General features: G+C 36.3%; 1 protein-coding gene and 1 long non-coding RNA gene across 17 annotated transcripts in view; one reads left to right on the top strand and one right to left on the bottom strand.

The window, feature by feature from the left end:
- Nucleotides 1-18,717, bottom strand: part of LOC144303825 (uncharacterized) — a 46,928-nt gene extending 28,211 nt beyond the window's left edge. For both annotated transcript variants that reach the window (XR_013370806.1, XR_013370807.1), the window contains exons 1-3: nucleotides 18,597-18,717; nucleotides 14,942-14,977; nucleotides 931-1,183 (exon numbers count right to left, since the gene is read on the bottom strand). This is a non-coding gene — a long non-coding RNA (uncharacterized LOC144303825). The remainder of the gene's footprint in view (nucleotides 1-930; nucleotides 1,184-14,941; nucleotides 14,978-18,596) is intronic.
- LOC144303824 (uncharacterized) overlaps nucleotides 1-22,855 on the top strand; it is a 159,877-nt gene that overhangs the window by 131,142 nt on the left and 5,880 nt on the right. For 4 of the 15 annotated variants that reach the window (XR_013370791.1, XR_013370802.1, XR_013370799.1 and 1 more), the window contains one exon: nucleotides 22,353-22,525. The exons of 3 other annotated variants lie outside the window; for them this stretch is intronic. Coding sequence is in view for 1 of the 12 variants with exons in the window: in XM_077882214.1 (XP_077738340.1) it covers nucleotides 22,353-22,525 (173 nt within the window). In the remaining 11 variants the exon portion in view is untranslated. Of the gene's footprint in view, nucleotides 1-18,783; nucleotides 19,463-19,704; nucleotides 19,737-22,352; nucleotides 22,526-22,855 lie in introns of those variants that run through there. 8 more of the 15 variants (XR_013370798.1, XR_013370795.1, XR_013370794.1 and 5 more) reach the window with 8 other exon arrangements.

Genomic DNA, 22,855 nt, shown 5'->3' with positions numbered 1-22,855 from the left:
TTTAGTGGATACTGATATAGGAAGGTAGTCCTATTAAGGCACTATGGATCCTGGCTACAGAAGTTTTATCACCAAGGTTAGAACCTCAACTTAAAAACAGACCCAATCGGGATCCCTGGGTGGTGCAGTGGTTTAGCGCCTGCCTTTGGCCCAGGGCGCGATCCGGTCCCGGTGCATGGAGCCTGCTTCTCCCTCTGCCTGTGTCTCTGCCGCCCCCCCGCCCCGTGTGACTATCATAAATAAAAATAAAAAAAAACCAAACAAAAAAACAAAAAAACATACCCAATCCACTCACATTATGGAATCTCCTTTGTAAAAACTCTGAAATGAAAATCTTAATAAAAAGAGGGGGCCACCTGAGTGGCTCAGCGGTTGAGGGTCTGCCTTAGGCTCAGGTCATGATCCCCAGGTCCTGGGATTGAGTCCTGCATTGTGTTCCCCATTGAGAACCTGCTTCTCTCTCTGTGTCTCTCACAAAGAAATAAATAAAATTATATATATATATATTTTTTTAAAAAAAACCTCAGATGGTTTTAAACATGAAGGTCAAATTTCAAAATAAAAGCTCAATTTTCTGGTCAGTATTTTCTCAAGGCAGTGAGAATTTTGTGTATTCACACATAAACACACACACATACACACTCACATAGGCATCTGCTGCTTGAGGTCATCTTATGGGGTTATATCAACTTTCAAGGTACATATGAAACATTACCAAATTGTTTACATCGGTGGATTTCTGACCTGATTTCAGCTTAACCTGTGGTATGTTTCCCCATGTAGGCATAGAAAGAGACACACCTCTAACACAGATTTTTGACTCACAAGCAGAAGTAAGTTATTAGAGGAGCCCGGAGAGAAGAAAAAGAGAAATAGTTATGCTTCTAATAGAAGAAAGAAAGCAAACATTGATTTAATCAATTGACTTACTTTTAAGTAAGAGAACAGATGTTTTCTGTTAGGTCCCTGGTGAAAATTCAGTAGGCGCCAGTGATACTTTAGGACCAGTGGCTTCTGATAAAACTTGAAATGAAGGTCTGGGCTATTCTTGCTAAATGGGCTTTTGCACAGCAGGCTTGTCACTGAGGTGCGATTTTTCTCTTGAGCAGGAGTTCATTGCTCTCTCCTCTTTAATGCTTTCATGCGTTGTCTTTCACTGCCCACTCACTTTTGTTCTTTATCGCTTAGAGTAGGAAAATAAATTACATTTTTATACTGTCACACTGTTCGAAAATAATAATAGTGAATAATTTTGTTCTCAGTCTAGAAAAGCTATTTGAATCCTGCATTTTCTGGCCCCTAGAAACACCTGTGGTGTGTTCCAATTTTACCAGGGTCACAGCCTCCTCTTTGAGCCATCGAATTTGAAGAGTGGTTGAGGTACAAGTTTCCCTGATTCTGTCTTCATAACCTGTCCCTTAGCCTCACTGTGGAAACACTAACCAGAACCACCCCTCACCAAAACTTCAAAGGGGTCCTCCAAAAGTTTCTAAGATTCTACTTTCCCCAAAATGCCAGCTTCTCTTTTACTGCTTCTCGAAGATTGCTTGTAGTAAGTAGTATGAGCCTTTTCCTTTTCGTAAATACTCCTGTTCTGTTAATGTTCTTAGAAGTTCTTTGCCAAATACAATTTGTGATTATGTTTTCAAGCAGTATGGCATCTTCTTTGTCATTCTTTTTGCCCAGACTGGCCTCATTGCACCCACCATTTGACAAACAGCTCTGCTGGACTGTAAACTCCTTAGGATCAGGGAATACCCTATAGCACTTTAGATCTCCTGCAGAGCATGGTTTCCAGAACACAGTAAGAGTGCAGTAAATGCTTGTTGGATAAAGCTGATAGCTCCTTTATAATCACTTACTGGAACCCATGTTTAGCTAGGTTATCTCAGACCATCATAAACTCCTCACTGAGGAAATCAAGATGGCAGGAAAACCAGAGAAATGTGTTCCTTGTTCGTAGTTTTCATAAGGAATTCTATCGTCTCACCTATGCACTTTGTATTATTTGATGATCTTTGTCTCTATATCCATTTGCTCACAACTGTTGATTGATACACAAAAATGATAATATCTAGAACTACACAGTGATTATTTTTGTAGAATAAACTAGTCTTGAAAACTGATATCTTGGCACTTGTAGGCTAAAAAATATTTTATGATCTAGTAGTTTCCATTCTGTGGGAGATGGGATGAGTGACCAGTCTCTGATACCTGCCTGGTAGAGACTAGGACCTACTTGGAACAGCGTCTCATTGTTTCACTAAATTAAGTGGAGGGGAAGATAAAATGTGTGGTATTAAGACACATGGAAACTCTTCGATGATTCCTTTCTCAATGCAGCTGCCTCGGGTCTGTTCTGATTTTCACCCCTCAGTGTCATCCTTTATCCTGTCCCTCAGACAAAAACATCTGTGGTAGGAGCCAGGGAGTGTTTCTGAGGCAGGAGCCTGAGGATTGCTTATTTGAGTGGGGCTGACTTCTTACCCTCCCTAAGGGGCAGAGGTGTTGATAGTTTCCATCAGTAATGACCTCATAGGAAAGTCCTGTGCATCTCAAAAGCCACCACCACAGCTGGCTCTGATTCAGGGAGAAGCTGGAGGCTAAGTCTAGGTGATCATTGAGAAAGAACTACATTGTCTCCTTTCTGGGTGATCTGTTGGCCCCATTCTGGAAGCAGATTGGGGCAAAACATGGAAGACTCTTTTTATATCATCTCTGCCCTCTGGAAACGAGAGTACCTGATTTCCCAGCCTCAAAATGTTTAACGTGCATAATTTAGAAATATTAAAAGAACTTTCCTCTTTCTTAAAAACCCACATTTAATTACTCTTACCTTAACATTTATTCAATTGAGACATGGTGAGCACCACCATGAGGTGAGCGCTCGTGAGGCAACAGGAATGCAATGGGAGGCAATGCCAGAGTAGCTCTGCTCTTTAGAAGCTTTTAGTCTGTGAAAGACAGGTCTCAATCAAATCATCACACAGTTGTACAAACAGAGATCAGTGCTCTGAAGGGACAGTATACAACAGCACAAATTTCTTTCTTTTTTTAATTTAAATTCCAGTTAATTAACATACAGTGTCATATTAGTTTCAGTTGTACACTGTAGGGATTCAACACTTCCATAAAACACCCGGTGCTCATCACAGCAAGTGTACTCTTAACCCCCATCATCCATCCCTGTACTCACCTCTCCTCTGGTGACCATCAGTTTGTTCTCTGTAGTTACGATTCTGTTTCTTGGTTTGCCTCTCTCCTTTTTTTCCCTTTGCTCATTTGTTTCGCTTCTTAAATTCCACTATTGAGTGAAATCATATGGTATGTGTCTTTCTATGACATTTCACTTAGCAGAAAGCTCTCTAGCCCCATTCATGTCATTGTAAATGGCAAGGTTTCATTCTTTTTTATGGCTAGGTAATAGTCCATTGCATAAATATTTTTATAGTTTAGCGCCGGGAAAGGATTGTGGGAACTACAACCTTTGAAAGCAAAATAGAAGTCTCCTGTGTGGACAGGAGACCTTTCCAAGCAACTAAGGCCTGTGGCAGGAAGCAGTGTGGAATATTCAAGAAATATGTAAACATGGTGTCTGTGAATCTTGGTGCAGACAATGCAGATAGTTGCTCTTTGTTTTTCTTTTAGAACCTAGCTGTGGTTTCAACACCTGTCCAGTGTTGCACTGAAATATCCAGGTTGGAGTGGAGGACAAGGCTGCTGGCGGAGCATATGACCATGCTAAGCCTTTGCTTCTTCTTGGCACAGTGATAGGAACAATCCTTGAACATACAAGCCACCAAAATTGATGATAAAACTTTTCACAGAATTAAAGGATACTTTTCATAGAATTTAATCATCCCAGCTGAGATCTCCCTGAATCTGCCAATCCTCAGTGGCCTGCCAGTTGGCTGCAGATGCATGTACAAACCAAGACCACTCAGTGGAGTCCAGCATAAATTGTAGGCAGCAGAGCCATGAGCTAAATAAATGGTTCTTTTAAGTCCCTAAATTATAGACTAATGTCATACAGAAAAATATTTCCTGGCAATAATCTATTTTACCTTTATTTAATATTTTTTAATTTACAGAGTGTGAACAGTAAATTATTAAATAAGATAAAAATAGGTTGAACACCTCCTATATTGTGTATTCATTATGTACCTTCTATATACAAACTCATGTTTTGAGTTTGTTTTTTTACTCATGTAATGGGATACATGAGTAAATAAGATATAGTCTGTCTACAAAGAAATGTGATAAAACTCCTAAGAGGAAGTAAATAAATGCATATACAAGGCAAAATAATACTAAATTTAGCACAAGATTCCAAATAGGTATGAGTGTTAAATGCAGTTTAAGATCCCATTTTCTTTTCTTTTTTAAAGATTTTATTTATTCATTCAGGAGAGACACACAGAGAGAGGCAGAGACACAGGCAGAGGGAGAAGCAGGCTCCCCACAGGGAGCCATATGTGGGACTCCATCTGGGGACCCTGGGATCATGCCCTGAGCCAAAGATAGATGCTCAACCACTGAGCCACCCAGGCATCCCAGGATCCCATTTTCTAATTGGCTGATGGTAGATTATCTTCCAACACAAGAAAACTATGGAGTGACACCACAGCAGAAGAAACTTTGAAATCAGTTCCAAGTGGAGTGATCTGAGGGTCTTTCCTGAAAGTAGTACATCACTTCCTCCATATCCTGTATTGCTGAGGCCAGGAGTAGGACCTACTAATAAAATGCTATCTTTATTACGTTATGGAATTGGAAATGATTTCACAATGCAGGTCAGAATGCACACTAAAATTTTAATGTACCGATGAAGCTTTTGTGAAGGCTCTACCACTGTGAATTTCATTTCAAGTTGTTCCAAATTCAAATTCTAAGATTTTTTTTCTTAGGACATATTAACTGATCAGAAAAATGACTCTACATTTCCAACAAATGCTAAATAGCTCAGTGTTTCCCCACACCATGGTGTTCTAAGGATGGTTTCAGTGACCCATTGCTTTGTTACCAAAGCAATATGAACCAGTAGTAGGGGTTCAAAATTGAAAATCTGAATTAACTTTAAAGCTTTTCTCTTTATCAGAAATGAAAGAATGAACACTTGACTGAATCTATTGGTCTCACATGTCAGTAATTGCTTATGTATCCAAATGGTTAGAGAATGGGTTATCCTGACTCAATTAAGTATTACAACTAACAAAGGATGGGTATTTGTTATATATTTATAGTTTGTTTACCTAATATGAACAATAAGAATTCAGGGGAAATGCTAACACTAAAATAATACTTAAGTTTGACTTTTTTGTTCTAGTCATTAAATTTCCTTGTCTAACACTATAAGCAACATTGTTTTGGGATTTCTGGATGTTTGCATTCCATATAATCCTAAGTTCCCCACAAAAAAGCTATCACCTATAATATTATACCCATATAACCAGAAATCCTATAATTGTATAATTATAAATAATCCTGAATTTTTCACTTTTGTTTTAGATGGCAGCACATGGTGTTTAATTGTCAAAACAGGAAGTTAATATATAATGTAGAATGTCTTTTCTTGTACTGAAAATAATTTGTTTTCTCCAGATGTATAACAAAGCTTTTCTATGCCTTTCTATTTTGTCTGTAACTATGTAGTCATATACACCACAAATGTCAGGGTTCTTTTTTTTTTTTAAAGATTCATTTGGAATTAAAATAGTCTAACAGAGAAAGAGTTCAAGTATAATTCAGCTGAAAGGCAGAAAGTCAAGTCAAATTATATATAGCCAGCTTATAACTCAGGCAAAAGCAGAGATTTCTACCAGTACAGCATGGTTTTGCAATAAAGGTATTTCAGTGAGATAGGTATCTCTTCTTTGTGAAGCCAAGAAATCAAGAAAAGCTTATGATATTTTGTGCAAAACATTTATGATTTAAAAAATGTGAGAAAAAAAAATGTGGGTGCTATATTGAAGTTAGTTGATAGAGTAAGGCTCCAGGAGATGCCAGGTAAAAAATGTACCATTGTCATTATACCTATTCTCAAGATAAGTCAGAGGCAGCTGGAAACTTCATTCAACCAACCAATTAACCAAGCAACTGCTCAGTGAACTATGTTCCAAAGATGTTGAACACTGTGCATGTGTTCCTAGCTTACTCTCAAACCACAAGTTAGTACAAAGCCAAAGGCCTTCAAGCACTCAATTCATGGCAGTTGAGTTTAGTTGAATTAAATGGTACAATGACTTAGCTACTAAGTAGCTGTGTGTCTTTGGGTAATTCCTTTAGCCTCTCTGGGGCTCTAAAATGTGACAACATTTTGAATTATAAAATTATAAATCTTCTTGGGATCCACAAATCATCGAAGTCAAAATATATTCTTTATTTTTTTGGGGGACCAAGTATCCTTTTGAGGCAACAGAGGAAATATCCTGTACATTTGCCAGGCTGCACAGTTGCTCCATTTCTTAGTATGTCACCCAGGATGGCCTTGAGGACAGTAAGTCCTCAAGAAATGGGTTTTGCTTATTTGACACTTTGTGATTTATTTCTCTTGGCAGGTAAAAGTATTATCAGATACGGTGTTAACCATGAGCTTATCTGGGTTTTGCTTCTCTTCAAAGGTCACACAGAGCCAATACTGATTATTGCTTGTGAATATAGCCTCTAGTGCTTTTAATTTGGATTATTTAATAGGTAAAATAGCATGTATAATGTGAGGTTACTTTTTGAAAAACGTCCTGGGAAGCTCTTGGTATATGAGATGGCAAAAATTGTGCAAGACTCCCACATGCTATAGCAAGTAAATGGAGGATAGAAAAAAGTGACAAGGTTTAAGATATGAGTTTTTCTCATATGTTATCTAATTTAATCCTTATGATAAGCCTATAGGGTAGATATGATTATCTCCATTTTACTGGAAAGGAAAAACTCAGAGTTTTGCTCATTCATTTATTTATTTGACATGTATTTATTAATGCCTACTCTAGGCTAGACACTACTCTAGGTGTTGGGGCAAAAGCAGTGGGGGTTAGGGGAGAGGAATAAGATCTTTTCATCTATAGAATTGCATTTCTGGGAGTGGTGGTAACAGAAGATATTACCATTAAACAAGTAACAAATGCCTAAGCAAATAATTCCAGATACTGTTAAGTTTATGAAAATGATACAAGGTAACCTGATAGATTGGCTGGGTAGAGGGTGGTGAAAATGAGAGGAGGGGCTGAGCGGGATGGGTGGGGGGCCTCAACTCTGAGGTCTAAGTTGAGATCTAACTTGCCTAAGTGGAGTAATTAGGATTTATACTTAGAACTCTCCTAGTATTAGATACTCTAATAACATTTATTTTAATAACATTTGTGGACATTAAAATACTGAAATGTTTATATTAATAACAAAAAATCCAAGAAGTCTTTAAGTGCCTATATTTTATCTCCTCTTGAAATTATTAGGGTCAAATAAAAAATGAGAGGAATGTAAAAGCTATAAAGAATTATGCTTCTTATTGTGTGCCCTCACAGTCTGGCATGGAATGCATACTGAGAGAGGAAAAAAAGAAAGAAAATGAAACATCCATGCAATTTCAGTGAAGAAATGAGGAGTGTAGTGATTTAGTCATAGATAAAAAGTAATAGCATTTATTCTCTTTCTGTCCCATATGTCTTGAAGAAACAGCCTTCTGAAGATGAAAGTTATTTTATTCTTTTTCAAAGACGAAAGTTTAAATCATAGGTAATCTATTACCAAATGAAAATGATGGTTAATATTTTGGTATATTTCTTTCTAGGACTTTTTAAAATTAGCATTTTATAATTAATTTTTTCTCATGTTATTAAACTTCATGAAACATAATTTTTAATGGTGCTAGAATAGTCCACATAGGCCATACATCAATGTATTTGACCATTCCCCCATACTAAACATTCAGCCTTGTTTATTTATTTATTCTTGCATTTTATCTAATGTTGAAATGATGATCCTCATACATATTAGATAGATATTAGAGTAAAATGGTTGTCAAAATAGTAAATTCCAAGGATGCTTGGGTGGCTCAGTCAGTTAAACCTTCAACTTTTGGTTTATGCAGGTAATGATCTCAGGGTTGTGAGATCATTCGAACTCCATTCGAACTCCATACTCAGTAAGGAGTGTGCTTGAGATTCTCTCCTTCCTCTCCCCTTGTCCCTCACCCCACTTATTTTCTTTCTCAAATAAAAAATAATAATAATCTTAAAAATAGCGATTCTTAGTCAATAATATAAAATTCCATTCACAAAGTTTTCTGGGGTAATTTCAAGCTCTCTTGCAAAGTCAAGTTTGACATTCTATTTATTTCATCCTGTGTTACTTTGAGTAATAGTCTAACAAGTGAAAGTTTTGACTTCTAATTAAAAGTCCCAGTGGGAGCTGATGATCTAAATATACAAGTCTGATAGTTATTTGTTCAGTATTCTATTAATGAAGCTTTATTTTAGCCAAACTTTGAGCTGTCCAATAATATTGATATTCACAGAATAATACTGGGACACTGCAAAATCATAATCAATCATTAAAAGTGAATAACTTATGTTCAGTAGTTTTGTATTATGTATTTATAATATACATTATTTATATAGGACTGTATTTGTAATTTTCTAACTCTTACAAAGTAACAGTTTATGTGTATGTGGTACTTTATGATTACTCATAACAGTCAGTTGGTCATAACAGCCCAGTCCCTAAATTTAGGTTGTAATAAACAGAGTTTATTACATAGCATAATGCATTTTGTTCCTATTTAAGCAGGATAAGAATATTAGGTGAGTCATGCCCTTATCTGCCATTTTACTTTCTCAAAATAAACCTTTTACAATTTTGTTTAAAATATTCTTTATTTATACTGAAGTCTGTCAGAATAGCCACAAAACCTGTCAGATGGCCTTAAGGGACTAGCAAATTATAATTTAGCTGAAAAATGGCAATTTTAGCAGATCAGTGTTCCCCTCTAGAGGCTAAAAAATATGCATCAACTATACTAAGCAAAGGGATGTATATTTGAAACTCATCCAAACACTCTGAAACCCCTAGATGAAAATCTTGAAGAAAAGAGACTTTCCACAGATTTCTTTCCTCTTTCTTTTAAATATTTTAGGAACATAGAATCAATAGTCCACCTGGCTTTGAAACTGCCTTGGGTGGAAGCAGAGCAGCAAATGGCATTAGTGAGGGAAAGTGAGAGACAGAGGAAGTGTCATTAGAAATAATTAGAATTTAACTGATACTTATATTCATGAGAGAAAGGCAGGAAAGCATATTGTATCTTAAATGAGATATATTTGGAATGATTTGCAATGTATAAGAAAATTTTGATACATGAATTTGAGCATTACATAGAAGATTAAATAAAAACAAGCACAAATTACCCAGTATCACCTCCATCCTTTGAACATTTGCATTAGGTAATGTGTCCATTGCATTACACTCAATGAGCTTATATTCAAGTATTGCTATAGAAGAAATGATTTCCTTTAAAATAGGTAACTTTACATTTAAGATTTATTTTGAAGTCCGAATTGAACAGAAGCTCAGTTCTTCTAAGGTAGGACAGATCATGTGATGGAATAACTTCAGAGTGGAATTTTGAATAGTGATTTTCCATTTACTGATGTGGGACTGTATGAAAGTTAAATCACATTTCTGAAACAATTATTTCCCTCTTTTAAATTGATAGGATTAGAATAGATAATTTATTTTTAAGATCACTTTTATTATCTACCCCTTAAAAAATATAAATCCTAAAATGTATAGTTACCTGATGCATCTTTTTCTTCATCTCATTGTTCTGCTTATTTTCTCCTTCCTGATATTTTTCATTTAAAACCGTTATATGTTTGATTCCTCTACTAGAGGTAAAAAATAAATAAATTTATGAGTCCTCTCATCCCAATTAATTTCCAGTGTACTTGAATAGAGATGATCTTTGGTTTCTTTTGTGACTTCACATAATGTCTAATGGTTTTTCTGCATAGAGGAGTTCACAGACCTGTTTTTAACTGACTGACCAATGTCTTTACAAGTTCCCCATGGAACAGAGTAAATAGAATACAGATGCATATGTCAGATCATTGAATCTCTATTGCTTTGTTTACATGTGTGGTGAGTTCCTGAGGTCATATATGCAGATTCTAAATCTTAGAGAGATCAGGGTCATTGTCTTCTGCTTCTTAGAGTTGTAGAAAAACTATCAAACTCAACAAACTACCCATCTTAGATTTCCACTGGGAGCTGGGAGAAATGCTCAAGATTTAAAAAACAAAACAAAGCAAAACAAAACAAAACAAAACAAAACAAAACAAAACAAAACAGAAAAGATGTAAATGTGATCTCTTTGGGCTCTCAGGTTCTCCTTGAGAGCATGGAGAACTGTTTTCTTTATGATAAGCCCTCCTCTGGCCTGGTGCTCTCCCTGGGGTCACTGAAGGACAGGGCTGTGATTAACTACACTTGCCACTAGAGGTCAGTGCTTACCATTCACGGAGACAGCAAGACCAAAGGAATTGGCCCTGAAGTCCATACAAGTTAGAAGAGCATTTGAAGTCCCTTTGTGCCATTGGTTGGGGTTAAATGATACTGGATCCCTTGTGAACTGTGTATTATGTGCAGGCCTTAATAGAAATAATTTTAGCTTCATTGATGATTATATTCAAGAATATTATTTGGATTAATTCTTATCACTGGATGTAAATCAACTGTTTTAGGAACTAACAAATTCCTGCTTTTTGGGATATCTCGGCAGGCTCTAGGTTTCCCTACTTTCTCCTCTTTTAAAATGTTATAATCAGCATCAATCTATAAGTAAATGTAGGGTAAATGTCGGGGACAGGTGATGGTATTTGAGGTACTTTAATAAGGTTTTGTATTCCCACACAATCTAAAAGACTTCCATTTTTCTGATATGGATGCTTGTCATTCTGTCACTAGGCATTAGTCCTTTTGAGCCAAACCACTTTCCTACAGCTATTCCTACTACAGATATTTGTTATTTTCATGTCATATGGCAGGAACTGTGCCTTGATTTTGAGCTTCAAGAATTCACTTATTTAAATATTTCCCTGGAGGGGTAATGCTGGGACATGGTTTCCAGTTTATATTTACTTGACAAAGCTCATTTGATTTTTTTATTGTACCTCATTGAGCTATTGTTCTAGATCAGCTTTGGCTATAAAAACGGGAGAACCAACTAATCTACTTTTCATGAAGTATTTCTTACATGTATTTTCTCATTTAATGTTCCCAGCTCCTGAGATAGGGGATTGCTTGTTATCTTCATTATATAGGTGAGGAGATTGAGGTTCAGAGTTTAACTTGCTCAAAACCACAAAGTTTATAAGAGAAAGGGTCAGGATTTGTATCCAGGTCTGTTTCTCTTCAAAGCTTATGTCTTTTCCTAAGTACAAAATTGCCTAAGTACAAAATGCCTATATAATAAACATAATAACATTACTGCTTATCTCCTACTGCCCTCCCCCATTTCTGTACCCTCTGCTGGACACCTTTTCATCAAATATGTTCAGGAGTTGATGACTTCTAATATATACTATTCTAGCCTGCTATTTTAAGGAGAAAGTGTTCTGACCCCAATCCATTTGTTAGCATAGTTTACCGTCAATTACAGAAGGTCTGGCCTTGAGTCAAGGCATTTGATCATTGTAATGCACCTCCAAGTGTCCTTATACTTAACTGAAATCCTAACAGCAGAAGACCTGCATTAGTCGGCTTGGGCTGCCATAATAAAATACCATAGATTGAGTGGCTTAAACAATATGAACTTATTTCTTACAGTACCAGAAGCTGGAAAACAACCAATGTGATTCCTCAGTGAGGGCTCTCTTATATAATGGAAAGAGAGAAAGTAACTTTTCTGGTTCTTCTTCTATAAGTGCACAAATACCATCATAAGGGCCCCACTCTCATGACCTCATCTAACCCTAATTACTTCCCAAAGCCCCATTTCCACATAGCATCACATTGTGGGTTAAGGTTTTAATACATGAATCTGAGGGGATACTATATGGTCTGTAGCAACCCTGAATATTAAAAACTAGCTATTTTACCTTATTCAAAATATGAGGAGGGAAACTTTGGAAGGGGAAACATTGGATAAGCATTTTGCTTTTGTTCTCATAGCTCTATAATTTGGTAGAAATTATAATAGCCTACTACAATTTGATAGAAATGATAATGATGTAGCAATTCTATTCTATCAGCTACTGAGCCTCTTGAGATCAGTGCCTGTGTCATTCATTTATACATGACCAACAACTACATGTTAATTGGCATATGCATGTTGAATAAGCCAGTGATGTGCTAAGGAACAATATCATCAAACCTACCTTTCTGGAGTGGTTAAAGTTGTGAGGATTCTATCTAGGCTTCCTATAGTTCTCAATTTTTCAAGTTCTTTTAAAAAATAAATTTAGACCAAGTTTGTTGAAGTATGATTTATGTACAGTAAAATTTATATTTTTATGTATATAGCTTGATTAAAAAAAAGATTTTATTTATGTATTTTAGAGAAAGAGAGAGAGAGTGAGCAGGGGAGGGGCAGAAGGAGAGGGAGAGAATCTCAAGCAGATTCCATGCTGAGCTTAGAGCCTAATACAGGGTTCAATCTCACAATTCTGAAGTCCTGACCAGAGTTGAAACCAAGGGTTGGACACTTAACTGACTGAGCTACCCAGGTGCCCTTAGTTTGATGGGTTTTAAAAAAATGTATATAAGGGCACCTGGGTGGCTCAGTGGTTGAGCCTCTGCCTTTGGCTCAGGTTATGATCCTGGGGTCCTGGGATTGAGTCCCGCATCAGACTCCCTGCAGGGAGCCTGCTTCTCCCTCTGCCTATGTCTCTGCCTCTCGCTCTGTCTCTCATGAATAAATAAATAAACAAACAAAAATCATAAAAAAGAAAAATGTATGTAATTATATATATAATTAATAAAACACAATTCTTTATCACCCCCAAAAGTTCCCTTGTGCTCTTTTAAGGTCAGTCCTTTTTGGGGTACCTGGGTAGCTTACTCGGTTAAGTGTCCAACTCTTGATTTCAGCTCATGTCATGATCTCAGGGTTGTGTGATCAAGCCCCATGTTGGGTTCGAAACTGGGCATGGAGACTGCTAAAGATTTTCTATCTCCCTCTGCCCCACCCCTCCCTTGCATGCTCTCTCCCTCTCTCTCTAAAAAACAAAACAAAATAAAATAAAATAAAACAAAATAAAATAATAAATAATAATAATAAATAATAATAAATAAAATAATAATAATAAATAATAATAGTCAATAATAAATAATAAATAAAATAATAATAATAAATAATAATAAATAAAATAATAGTCAATCTTTTTTTCCACACCCAGTCTCTAACAATAACTTATTTAATATAGTTTTACCTTTTCCAGAATGTCATACAAATAAAATCACATAGTACGTAGGCTTTTGGATCTGGCTTATTTCTTGAGATTCCTCCATGTTTTTGCATGTATCAGTAATTTAATTCTTTTTATTGTCAAATAATATTCCATCATACAGCTATATCACAATTGTTTCTTCCTTCATGAGTTAATGATATTTGAGTTGTTTCCAGTTTTTGACTATTTAAATAAAGTATACGTGTATATATATATGTGTGTGTATATATATATATATATATATATATATATATATATATATACACACATACATATGTTGAATGTTGAAAATCTAACCTCCAATGTTACCATGTTTAGAGATAGGGCCTGTGAGAAGGTGATGAATTAAATGAGATCATACCAGTGGTATTCTTAGTAGAGGAGAAGGTACCAGAGCTCCATCTTTCTCTCTTTCCCTGAGCCTGCACAAAAAAGAGGTTACAGGAGCACACAGCAAGAGGGAGATCACCTCTAAGCCAAGAGAAGAGGATTCAGAATGAAATCCACTTTGCCAGCACCTTGATCTTAGAGTTATTAGCCTCAAGAGCTGTGAGAAATACATTTATGTTTAAGCCAACCAATCTCTGGTATTTTGTTATGGTGGCCTGAGCAGACTAATAAAGTCAATATATATGCACAGGTCTATGTGTGGACATGTTTTTATTTCTTTTGGGTAAATAACTAGGAATAAAATTCTGGGTCAGGTAAATTAAGTATATTTAACGCTATAAGAAACTGCCCAACAGTTTTCCAAAGTGGTTCTAACATTTTGCATTTCTGTCAATAGTGTATGAGAATTCTACTTATTCCACATCCAAGCCAATGTTTGGAACAGTCAAATCTTTTGAAGTATCTGCTATCCTAGAGATGCTGATATCCAGTTGTGGCTATAATTTCACTTGCCTCTGAAATATTGATGTTGAACCTTTGCCATCTTTGGTGAAATGTCTCTTAAATTATTTTGCTTATTTTAAGAAGTTGCATTGTTTTCTTATCATTGAGCTGTAATAGTTCTACACAGTCTAGGCATAAGTCCTTTATCAAATATACATTTTGCAAATACTCCGTCCCAGCTTGAGTCTTTGTCCTTCTTGAAAATATGTTTTGAAGCACAGAAGTTTTAAATCTTAATGAATTCCAAAATCAGTGCTTTCTTTTGTCTTTGCCTCCTTTTTGTATCCCAAGAAATCTTTAATTAATTCAAGTTCACAAACACTTTTATGTTTAGCTTGGAAATTTGATACTTTTTACGTTGTACATTAGGGCATATGATCCATCTGAGGTTAATTTTTGGCATAAGATCAAATTTACTTTTTAAAATATAGATGTCTTATTCTCGAGTTGTAAAGAGTAAGATGTAGAATAGGACTGCCCTTTCTTACCACATGATTAATTAAGATTATTTTGATCATAGACTTGATGGAATTTAAATGAATACTGACATAGAAAATATTGTCTAACTATTTTTCTTTTCTTGTATTTTTAACTGAACCTATACTTACATCTATGTCTTTTCCAAGCCCTGGACAATCTTCACACTTCATCATTGAGGAGGAAAAAAAAAAAAAAAAGAAGCCAAACAAACAAAAAAAAAAAAAAAAAAAGAAAAGAAAAAGAAAAAGAAAAAAAGAAAAAGCCAGCTGTAAGAAGAAGGCTGAGAAGGAATTTCATTCCAATACACTCTAATTCATTCCAGAATCACTGAGATTCAGAAGACACTGTGTTATGGGTGAAAAAGCTTTCTAATAATCAACGATAAGGTGCCAATGAAAATCTCTCAGTTGGAATCCCTTGGATTTAAATGGTTTCAGTAGGAAAATATAAAGAAGGACTTCTAGTAAGATGCCTAACAAGTTGTTAGAATCTGCCATACATGGGCAAATTACTTCAGGACACACTGTAAAAATAAACTATTAGATAAAAGGACAAAATGAGAAGGGAAATTTTCTTCAGTAGTTACCATGACATTAGGGGAAATGTTTTTGTTGTGGGTAAGTACTTAGAGACAGGAAACAAAGGGCAAGAATAAACAAGCACTTTTCTAACTGGAGGATGATAATGGAAAGATTCTCTAGAGATTGTGGGTTGTTTGGTTTTTTGTTTGTTTGTTTTATTAACATTTAAGTAAATTGACTGAATAATAAAATCTCCAACTGAAATTAATATCAAACTATCTTAATTGAAAGATGTTAGGCCTATGAAATACATTTAAGGATAAATTCTTAGTTGTGTGAATGTAAAAAACACTGACAGATGAACTTAATGCATATTATATAGTTAAGAGATCTAGTCAAAGAAAAAAAAGTGTAGAACTGATGGCTTCAAGTTGTTCGTTATAACCCAGGGAAGTAACCTGGGAATGATTGCAGCTTGCTCCCCAAGGCACCAGCTCAATGACCTGCCTCCTCAAGAAAACTGGGAACAAATCAGACAAATCAGAAAGCATCATCCTACAATTGTGTAAGAACTGGAATACTACATATTCTCCAGGTCACCACTTCTCAGGCAAAATCAAGCTGGAAGAGTCCCAGAGAACAATAAGTAAAATGATCAAGGGGTTTTTATATGAACATCGATTCAAGAAATTAGGATGCTTTAGGCTTAGAAACATGAAAGCTAACAGGAAATAGGATCAAAGCCTTAAAGTTGTCAAGTCCATGGGTAGGTGGAACACAGGCTTGCTCACAAACTCACAAATAATAAGAACTATAGTCCCTGGTGCTTGACACATTGAATGTAATATAGCTTTTTTAAAGTATTGCTTTGTAGCTAAGACAGTACACTAAGTGCTTTTTTTTTTTTAATAGTGAATTAGGCAGAATGAATGAATGGTTTCTAGGATTTTGCTTGGTAGAGCCACAGAGCAGAGAATGTTTAGGTGATATCTCTGACCTTTAAGAAGTTAAGTATATTACTTTTTTTCAGTAAAACCATAATATGTGTTAATTATAGAACATTTAAAAATGTGGATTAGAAAATTACCCATGCTCTCATTAAGGGCCTACAGAGAAAATGTCACACTTTATTTTTTTTTTTTTAAGATTTATTTACTTATTCATGAGAGACACACACAGAGAGAGAGAGAGAGAGAGAGAGAGAGAGAAAGGCAGAGACACAGGCAGAGGAAGAAGCAGGCTCCATGCAGGGGGCCTGATGTGGGACTCGATCCTGGGTCTTCAGGATCATGCCCTGGGCCGAAGGCAGGCACTAAACTGCTGAGCCACCCAGGGATCCCAAAACGTCACACTTTAATTTCTGTCATGCTTTTCTCTGTGAAAGGTTTTCTTTATGTATCTGTGTTCATGCTATATATACAGTTTTTATGGAATATTATAGAAATGTTATGTTATTACAAAATTTTAATATTATATTTTTGTGTCCATAAAATTAATTATATGGACATATCATAACTCACATAATCATTCCTCTATTTCTGAGCATCTAGATTGTTGCCAAACCAAGCTGAACTTTTCTAGAGTGACATTTAAACAGTGATAAATCTTCAAAAATAATCCCAGGGCACATGGGTGGCTCAGTCAGTTAAGCATCCGCCTCTTGATTTCAGGTCAGGTCATGATCTCAGGGTCATGAGATCGAGCCCCAAGTCAGGCTCTGTGCTTAGTGTGGAGTCTGCTTGTTCCTCTCTCTTTGTTCCTCTCCCCACACACTCACTCTCTCCACATGCACACAAATAAATAAATAAAATCTTTAAAAATCCCTAAGGGGATGTCAGAAGCATAGTAGAAGAGTGGAAAATTTAGGGCCACCTGGGTGGCTCAGATGGTTAAACGTCTGCCTTTGGCTCAAGTCGTGATCTTGGGGGTTCTGGGATTGAGCCCTGCATCTGGCTCCCTGCTCAGTAGAGAGCCTGCTTCTCCCTCTCCCTCTGCCCATCCCTCCAACCCGCCCCCCCTCATATACTCTCTCTTGGTATCTCTCTGCCTCAAATCAATACATAAAATCTTTTTTTTTTAAAGTAGAAAATTTGAAGACACGAGGTTATTGAAGGTGGCTTAGAATCTATATTTACCTCAGTAATTAACTAGACTAAATAAATAAATAGCATATACTGAAGAGATTTGTAGTATGATTTCTAGGTTTTTTTTTTTTGCATGCTGCTGTGATTAATAAAACAGAAATTCATTTGAAAGTAATGGAATGCACAGTAGCTTTTTGTTATGTATTGTCTCAAAAGTACAGTCACTAGCATGAGAGGAGTTCATAATATCTTTAATTAAAAGGAGATTTTCATGCTTATAAAGATTAGGTAAAATTGCCCCATAGTCATCTCTTGAGTGTGAATACTGGAGCTAGCAATAGTTTTACTAAAAATTTCATTAAAAGCTGTCAGTATGATTACTTCAGTATGGCTTAGGACTATTTACTTTTTCTTAAAATATTTTATTTGAGGCCATAAAAGAGGAAAAATAAAACTACCAATCCAACAACTACTTTCCTTTGGAGAAAAATGAAGATGAATAATACCAGTATCTTTTCTCAATATAATTGTAATCTAATTAGGGAACCAAAATATACATAGAAACATAAGTAAGCTTTCTATAGTAAGTGTAACAGTAAGAGAAGAGAGAGACTCTGGAAAATTTTAAGGAGTAGGTAGCATTTAAGTTGGATGTTGAAGTATGGGTACAATTTATGCAGGTACACAGAGGATTCAGTCTATTAGGAGGGCAGAGTAATGCAAACCCATGGTGGTAATACTGTGCCATAGCTAGGGACATCAAGATTAGTTTGGCTGGATGGGGGAGCTTACTCTAGAAGGCAGCAGAGAATGGAGGTGGGAATAGGGATGGAAGATGGATGAGAGATTTTAAACTTTATCCCCATGTACAATGGGGCCCTTCAAAGAGTTATTTAAAGGTATAATGACATAATAAGTATAATATTCTTATATGATTTAATCTAGAAATGATGTGTATAATGGTATAATATTCTTATATGATTTAATCTAGAAATGATGTGTATAATGGATTGAAGAGAGACTGGCAGCAAGAATATCAGAAACAGTAAAGAAATGAGGAAATAGTGAGACAAGGTCATTTTCCTTGCAGGTGAATACAGTAGCACAGTTTGTATTTCTCAACAAAAATAGATCTACCCAGGAATCACTCCATTATAGGTGAAGTTTCTGTTATCTACCTTCTTTGGGCACCAGTAACATCACTGGGATTTCTCCCAGCATCATAGTGCCAGGGTAGTCAATCTTCATACATGATGCCTCTCATCTCCCACTGTGACTTTTCCAGGAGGAAGGTAGAATTCGCAAGCTTCTTATGACCTAGACTTAAAGTCACAAAGCCTCATTTATGCCATATTCAATTAGTCAAAAGAGTCACAGGGCTAGCCAAGATTCAAGGTGGTAGTACTATACTAGGGCATGGATACTGAAATTCAGCCAGAGACTCATTACCTATTCTTTGATTAGGGTAGAGTCCTTGTTGCTTGAGCATGATTCTGTGTCTGTCAGCCATCAATAAAGGAAGCCATCAATAAAGGAAGTCATTCATAGTGATATAGAATACGGGATTTATTATAGGGAGTAGCCATGCAATTGTGGCAGCTGGGGAAGAAATTTCTGTAAGGCCGCCTTGTCTGGTGACGGTCTGGAGTTGGCTCAAGTAAGCTGTTGGAAAGAAAGGATTGACCCAAAACAGGAGAATGGAGACAAACTAGAACATGAGAAGATGTTCCGCATGAGGACAGACTGCGGTCTGTCACTTCCTCCAACCTTGACAGCCTAGGTCTTTTGCAGAAGAAGCAATGAAAGACTGAAAGAAACAGAAGGAAAGGATGGCAGGTAGGGGAGCCATGGGCCCAGCTGCTGCCCATTCCCAGAAAGAGGAGCCAGCAACTTAGCAACACTGCTCACGAACTCCAAGGATGCCTGGTGCCCACAATGACCTTCAGAGCTTCACATCTCCAGCTTCATTTTCCTTTCTGAATCTCCCACGAACTTCTTTTTTGGTCATCTCTACACCAGAAAAATACAGTGAAGGAGATTCTGGGTAACTTAGGTCCAGCTTAGTTATGTTGATATCAGTACAAACCATTGTAAAGTTCTTCTCCAATAATACAAAGCACTCTCTGCAGCTGCTGTGAATATCTGTGCATTGCACTGGTGAAATGGATTGTAGAAATGTAATTGGTTTTTGGCAAGAAAAAAAAGGCCTTTTCAGAGGCACCCAAGGGAGAGTCTCTTCACTGCTTAGATATTTACTAACCTTCAGTTATTTTCTTTTTCTTATAGCATTACAAATTTCACATGAGTTCTTTCAGCAGGTAACTTATGTATTTCTACTTTTATGTAGGTTCAGACGGAAAATATTTGTAAAGAATATTGCTGTGGTTAGAGCTACCCTGAATATGTTTCGGCTTAGAATGTTCTGTTATAAGGAAACAATTTCAATACTGTTTCATTGGTCAACAAGACCTCACTGCAAGAATATTTTAATTCCTACTATATTATAACAAATCTCTCTAAGCAAGAAAAAGTAGATTACCCAATGATTAGACCCTCACCCCTCTAAGCAGATATAAAGAGGAGATGAGCCACTAAGAAGTAAGCTCAGCATTTTGATGGAACAGAAGGAGATGGAGCAGCGAGGGGCAGACTGGTAGGAGTGTAAGGAAACGCCGTGGTTACAAAGCAGAAAGGCTGTAGTCTGTGAAGAACATCTCTTCCCTATGGATGTGTGACCTAGAAATTCAACCTAACGCCTAAGACCAGAGCCTCAGCGCCAACACTCTCCAATTGTGGTCCCTAAGGGATCTTTTTATGGCATCTACTGTAGGAAGAGATAACTGGGGCAAAGGTTGAGAAATTGGGGGCAACAGGAATAAGAGTGTCACTTTTTATTTTGTTCACAGTATTATTTCAATTTTTAAAAGTACTCAGTGTTGAGTGCTCATTTTGATTTGGCCTTATGATGGAGTAGGAGGACTCAGATAAGCTCCTCCCCTGTCTTTGATTCCTCTAGCTAGCTCAGAGGTATTTGGAGCAAGATTGCACTGAGAGACCTTATTATTGGGTTCAATCTGTTGCTCTAAGGGAACATTATGGATTTCAATTGTTACTTTGAGAGAATATTCTGGATTCAATTGTTACTCTAAGAGGACATTCCAGATTTGAACACTGGAAACTCTCTTCAAAACTGTGTTGACTTTCATGACAGTACCACAGTTGTCTCTTTTAGCAAAACATGGAATGATGAGAAAACATGGCACAGTAGAAAAAGCACAGGAAATTGAGTCTTGGCTCTCTTAATAGCTCTATGGCGTTTTTTTTTTTCCTGTTTTGTTTTGTTTTTAAATTCTTATTAAATTGTTATTTTCTTTATTTATAAAGCCAGTTGTACTAATTATCTCTGTGGAGGTAGAATCAGTGAGGAGAAAATTAACTAGAGGAAAAATGTTCCGAAAGAGTGGTTTGTTCCTTTCAAGTATACTCAGGTTTTACTTCTAACCAATGTTCTGTGGGTTGAAAATCAGCACGACCTGAAAAAGGATTGCTGTCCTCATTGACACTCCACATCTTCCCATCTTTATTTATCTCTTAAACTGAACACTATCAGTATGTTCACCATTGCCCTGACTTCACTTGTCTGACATATAGCTGCAAGAAAGAAGAGAAAAATGAATAGCCAAAATGAAATAAAATCATGTGGAGAATTGTAATGATGGTGATATTCTAAAATTCTAGGATTATGTATTATTTTAAACCTCTCTTTCAAACATTTCCAAACTTAATTCCAATATATACAAAATATGTGCAGTGTCTATATTTCAATATACACAATAACCAGCAGTTATACCTCAAGTGGATATAAAAAGGAATCTAAGAATTCTATAGGTAAAAATCATGCTTTCTAAATGTAATTTAACCATCCTTTTTAAAGGCAAATGTACTTATTTTCCTTTTGTTTGATTTCAAGAGAGTATTCAAATTCTTTATATATCAGGATTTTTTTTTTGGCTTGCAATCTTTACAAGACTAAAACTTAGGAAGATTATTTTAATCTCATGTAGCCACTGCTATGTATTTCGTGAAGTATCTTTGCACTGTGTTTGAACTCAATTCAGGAAGATCCTTATGGGTTTTGTGGGCAGAGAACTGTTGGTTGAAGGTTGGCAAGGCTTAACATGGAGGAAGGAAAATGTAGTTACTCAAATCATTATTATTCCCTGTCCCCTCACCTTTACATTTTTAATGGTTACAAAGACAACTTGAGCCACCTGGATGGCTCCGTATGTTAAGCATCTGCCTTAGGCTCAGATCATGATTTCTGGTCTTGGGATCCAGCCCTGCTTCAGGCTCTCTACTCTGTGAGGAGCTTTCTTCTCCTTCTCCTTGCTGCTCCCCTTGCTTGTGCTCTCTCTCTCTCAAATAAATACATAAAACCTTAAAAAACAAACAAACAACAAAGACAACTCAATCCTAAAGAGAAAAAAAAAATCAATCCTCACCAACATGGACATTCCTATTGATTTTTTATGTGAAACAGTGATCTGTAGATAATTATTTAGAAATAGAAAAAAATATTAGCTCCTTTAGGTAGGATCCTTCATAACCAAAACACCCATTTTTTTCTCACTTAGGTGGATTCCTCCTTGACCAAAAAGTCTTTGTCAGATTGAAAAATGAAATAGAAAGTAACAAAGGATGACCAAATTCATTTCTATTTGGCACACACTTACAACCAACTGTCTTCTAGGTCTTACCTAATCTTTTCTTAACATTTCACATAATAGTCTTTGGCATCTCAACACTCTATTTAAAAACAAAGCCCATTCCTTTTTTTTTCCCAGAGTAGTAGAGTGCTTTGCTCCAGAAATAAGAACGAAATAAGTGCTTCCAAATGCTTAGATCTTCTTTTCTGGACTTGTTACAACTTTCAGCAGGGATGCCAGTCTGACTCCAGACCACAAGAGTATCTGGGCCATGCGTGGGAAATACGTCAGCACCAGTGTGCATGGTTGGGAAGAACAAGTGTGGCCTAATACTGCTCACACTGACACAGGTGGGCTACTTCTTCATCACTGGAGCCACATGTCAACTATTCCCACCCAATGTAAGCGCATTTGTGGCCTTGGGCCAATTCTGTGTGACTGTGAAAATGCATTATTTACCTTGAAACTATGTATGATTTCTCAGGATGGAAAATTATTTTCTTTACTGGTTAAGGACCTTTTTCTTTCAATGTTGAACCCAATTCTTCCATCCAATTCTGAAATAATCAGAGGATAGTTTTATAAAATAGGATTTGTTTTGGAAAAACTGAAGCTCCAACGTTGAAATGTGGCTGGTTTTGCTCAGTGGGACTAGTTTAACTCTTAGTCGAAGCTCCAGAACTTAAAGTAGATGTGAATTAGCAGCAGAACCTATAGCAGCAGAATTTACT

The sequence above is a fragment of the Canis aureus genome, chromosome 33 (genome assembly GCF_053574225.1).
Source record: "Canis aureus isolate CA01 chromosome 33, VMU_Caureus_v.1.0, whole genome shotgun sequence".
NCBI classification, from domain to species: domain Eukaryota; kingdom Metazoa; phylum Chordata; class Mammalia; order Carnivora; family Canidae; genus Canis; species Canis aureus.
This window is presented reverse-complemented; position numbering and strand designations above follow the sequence as displayed.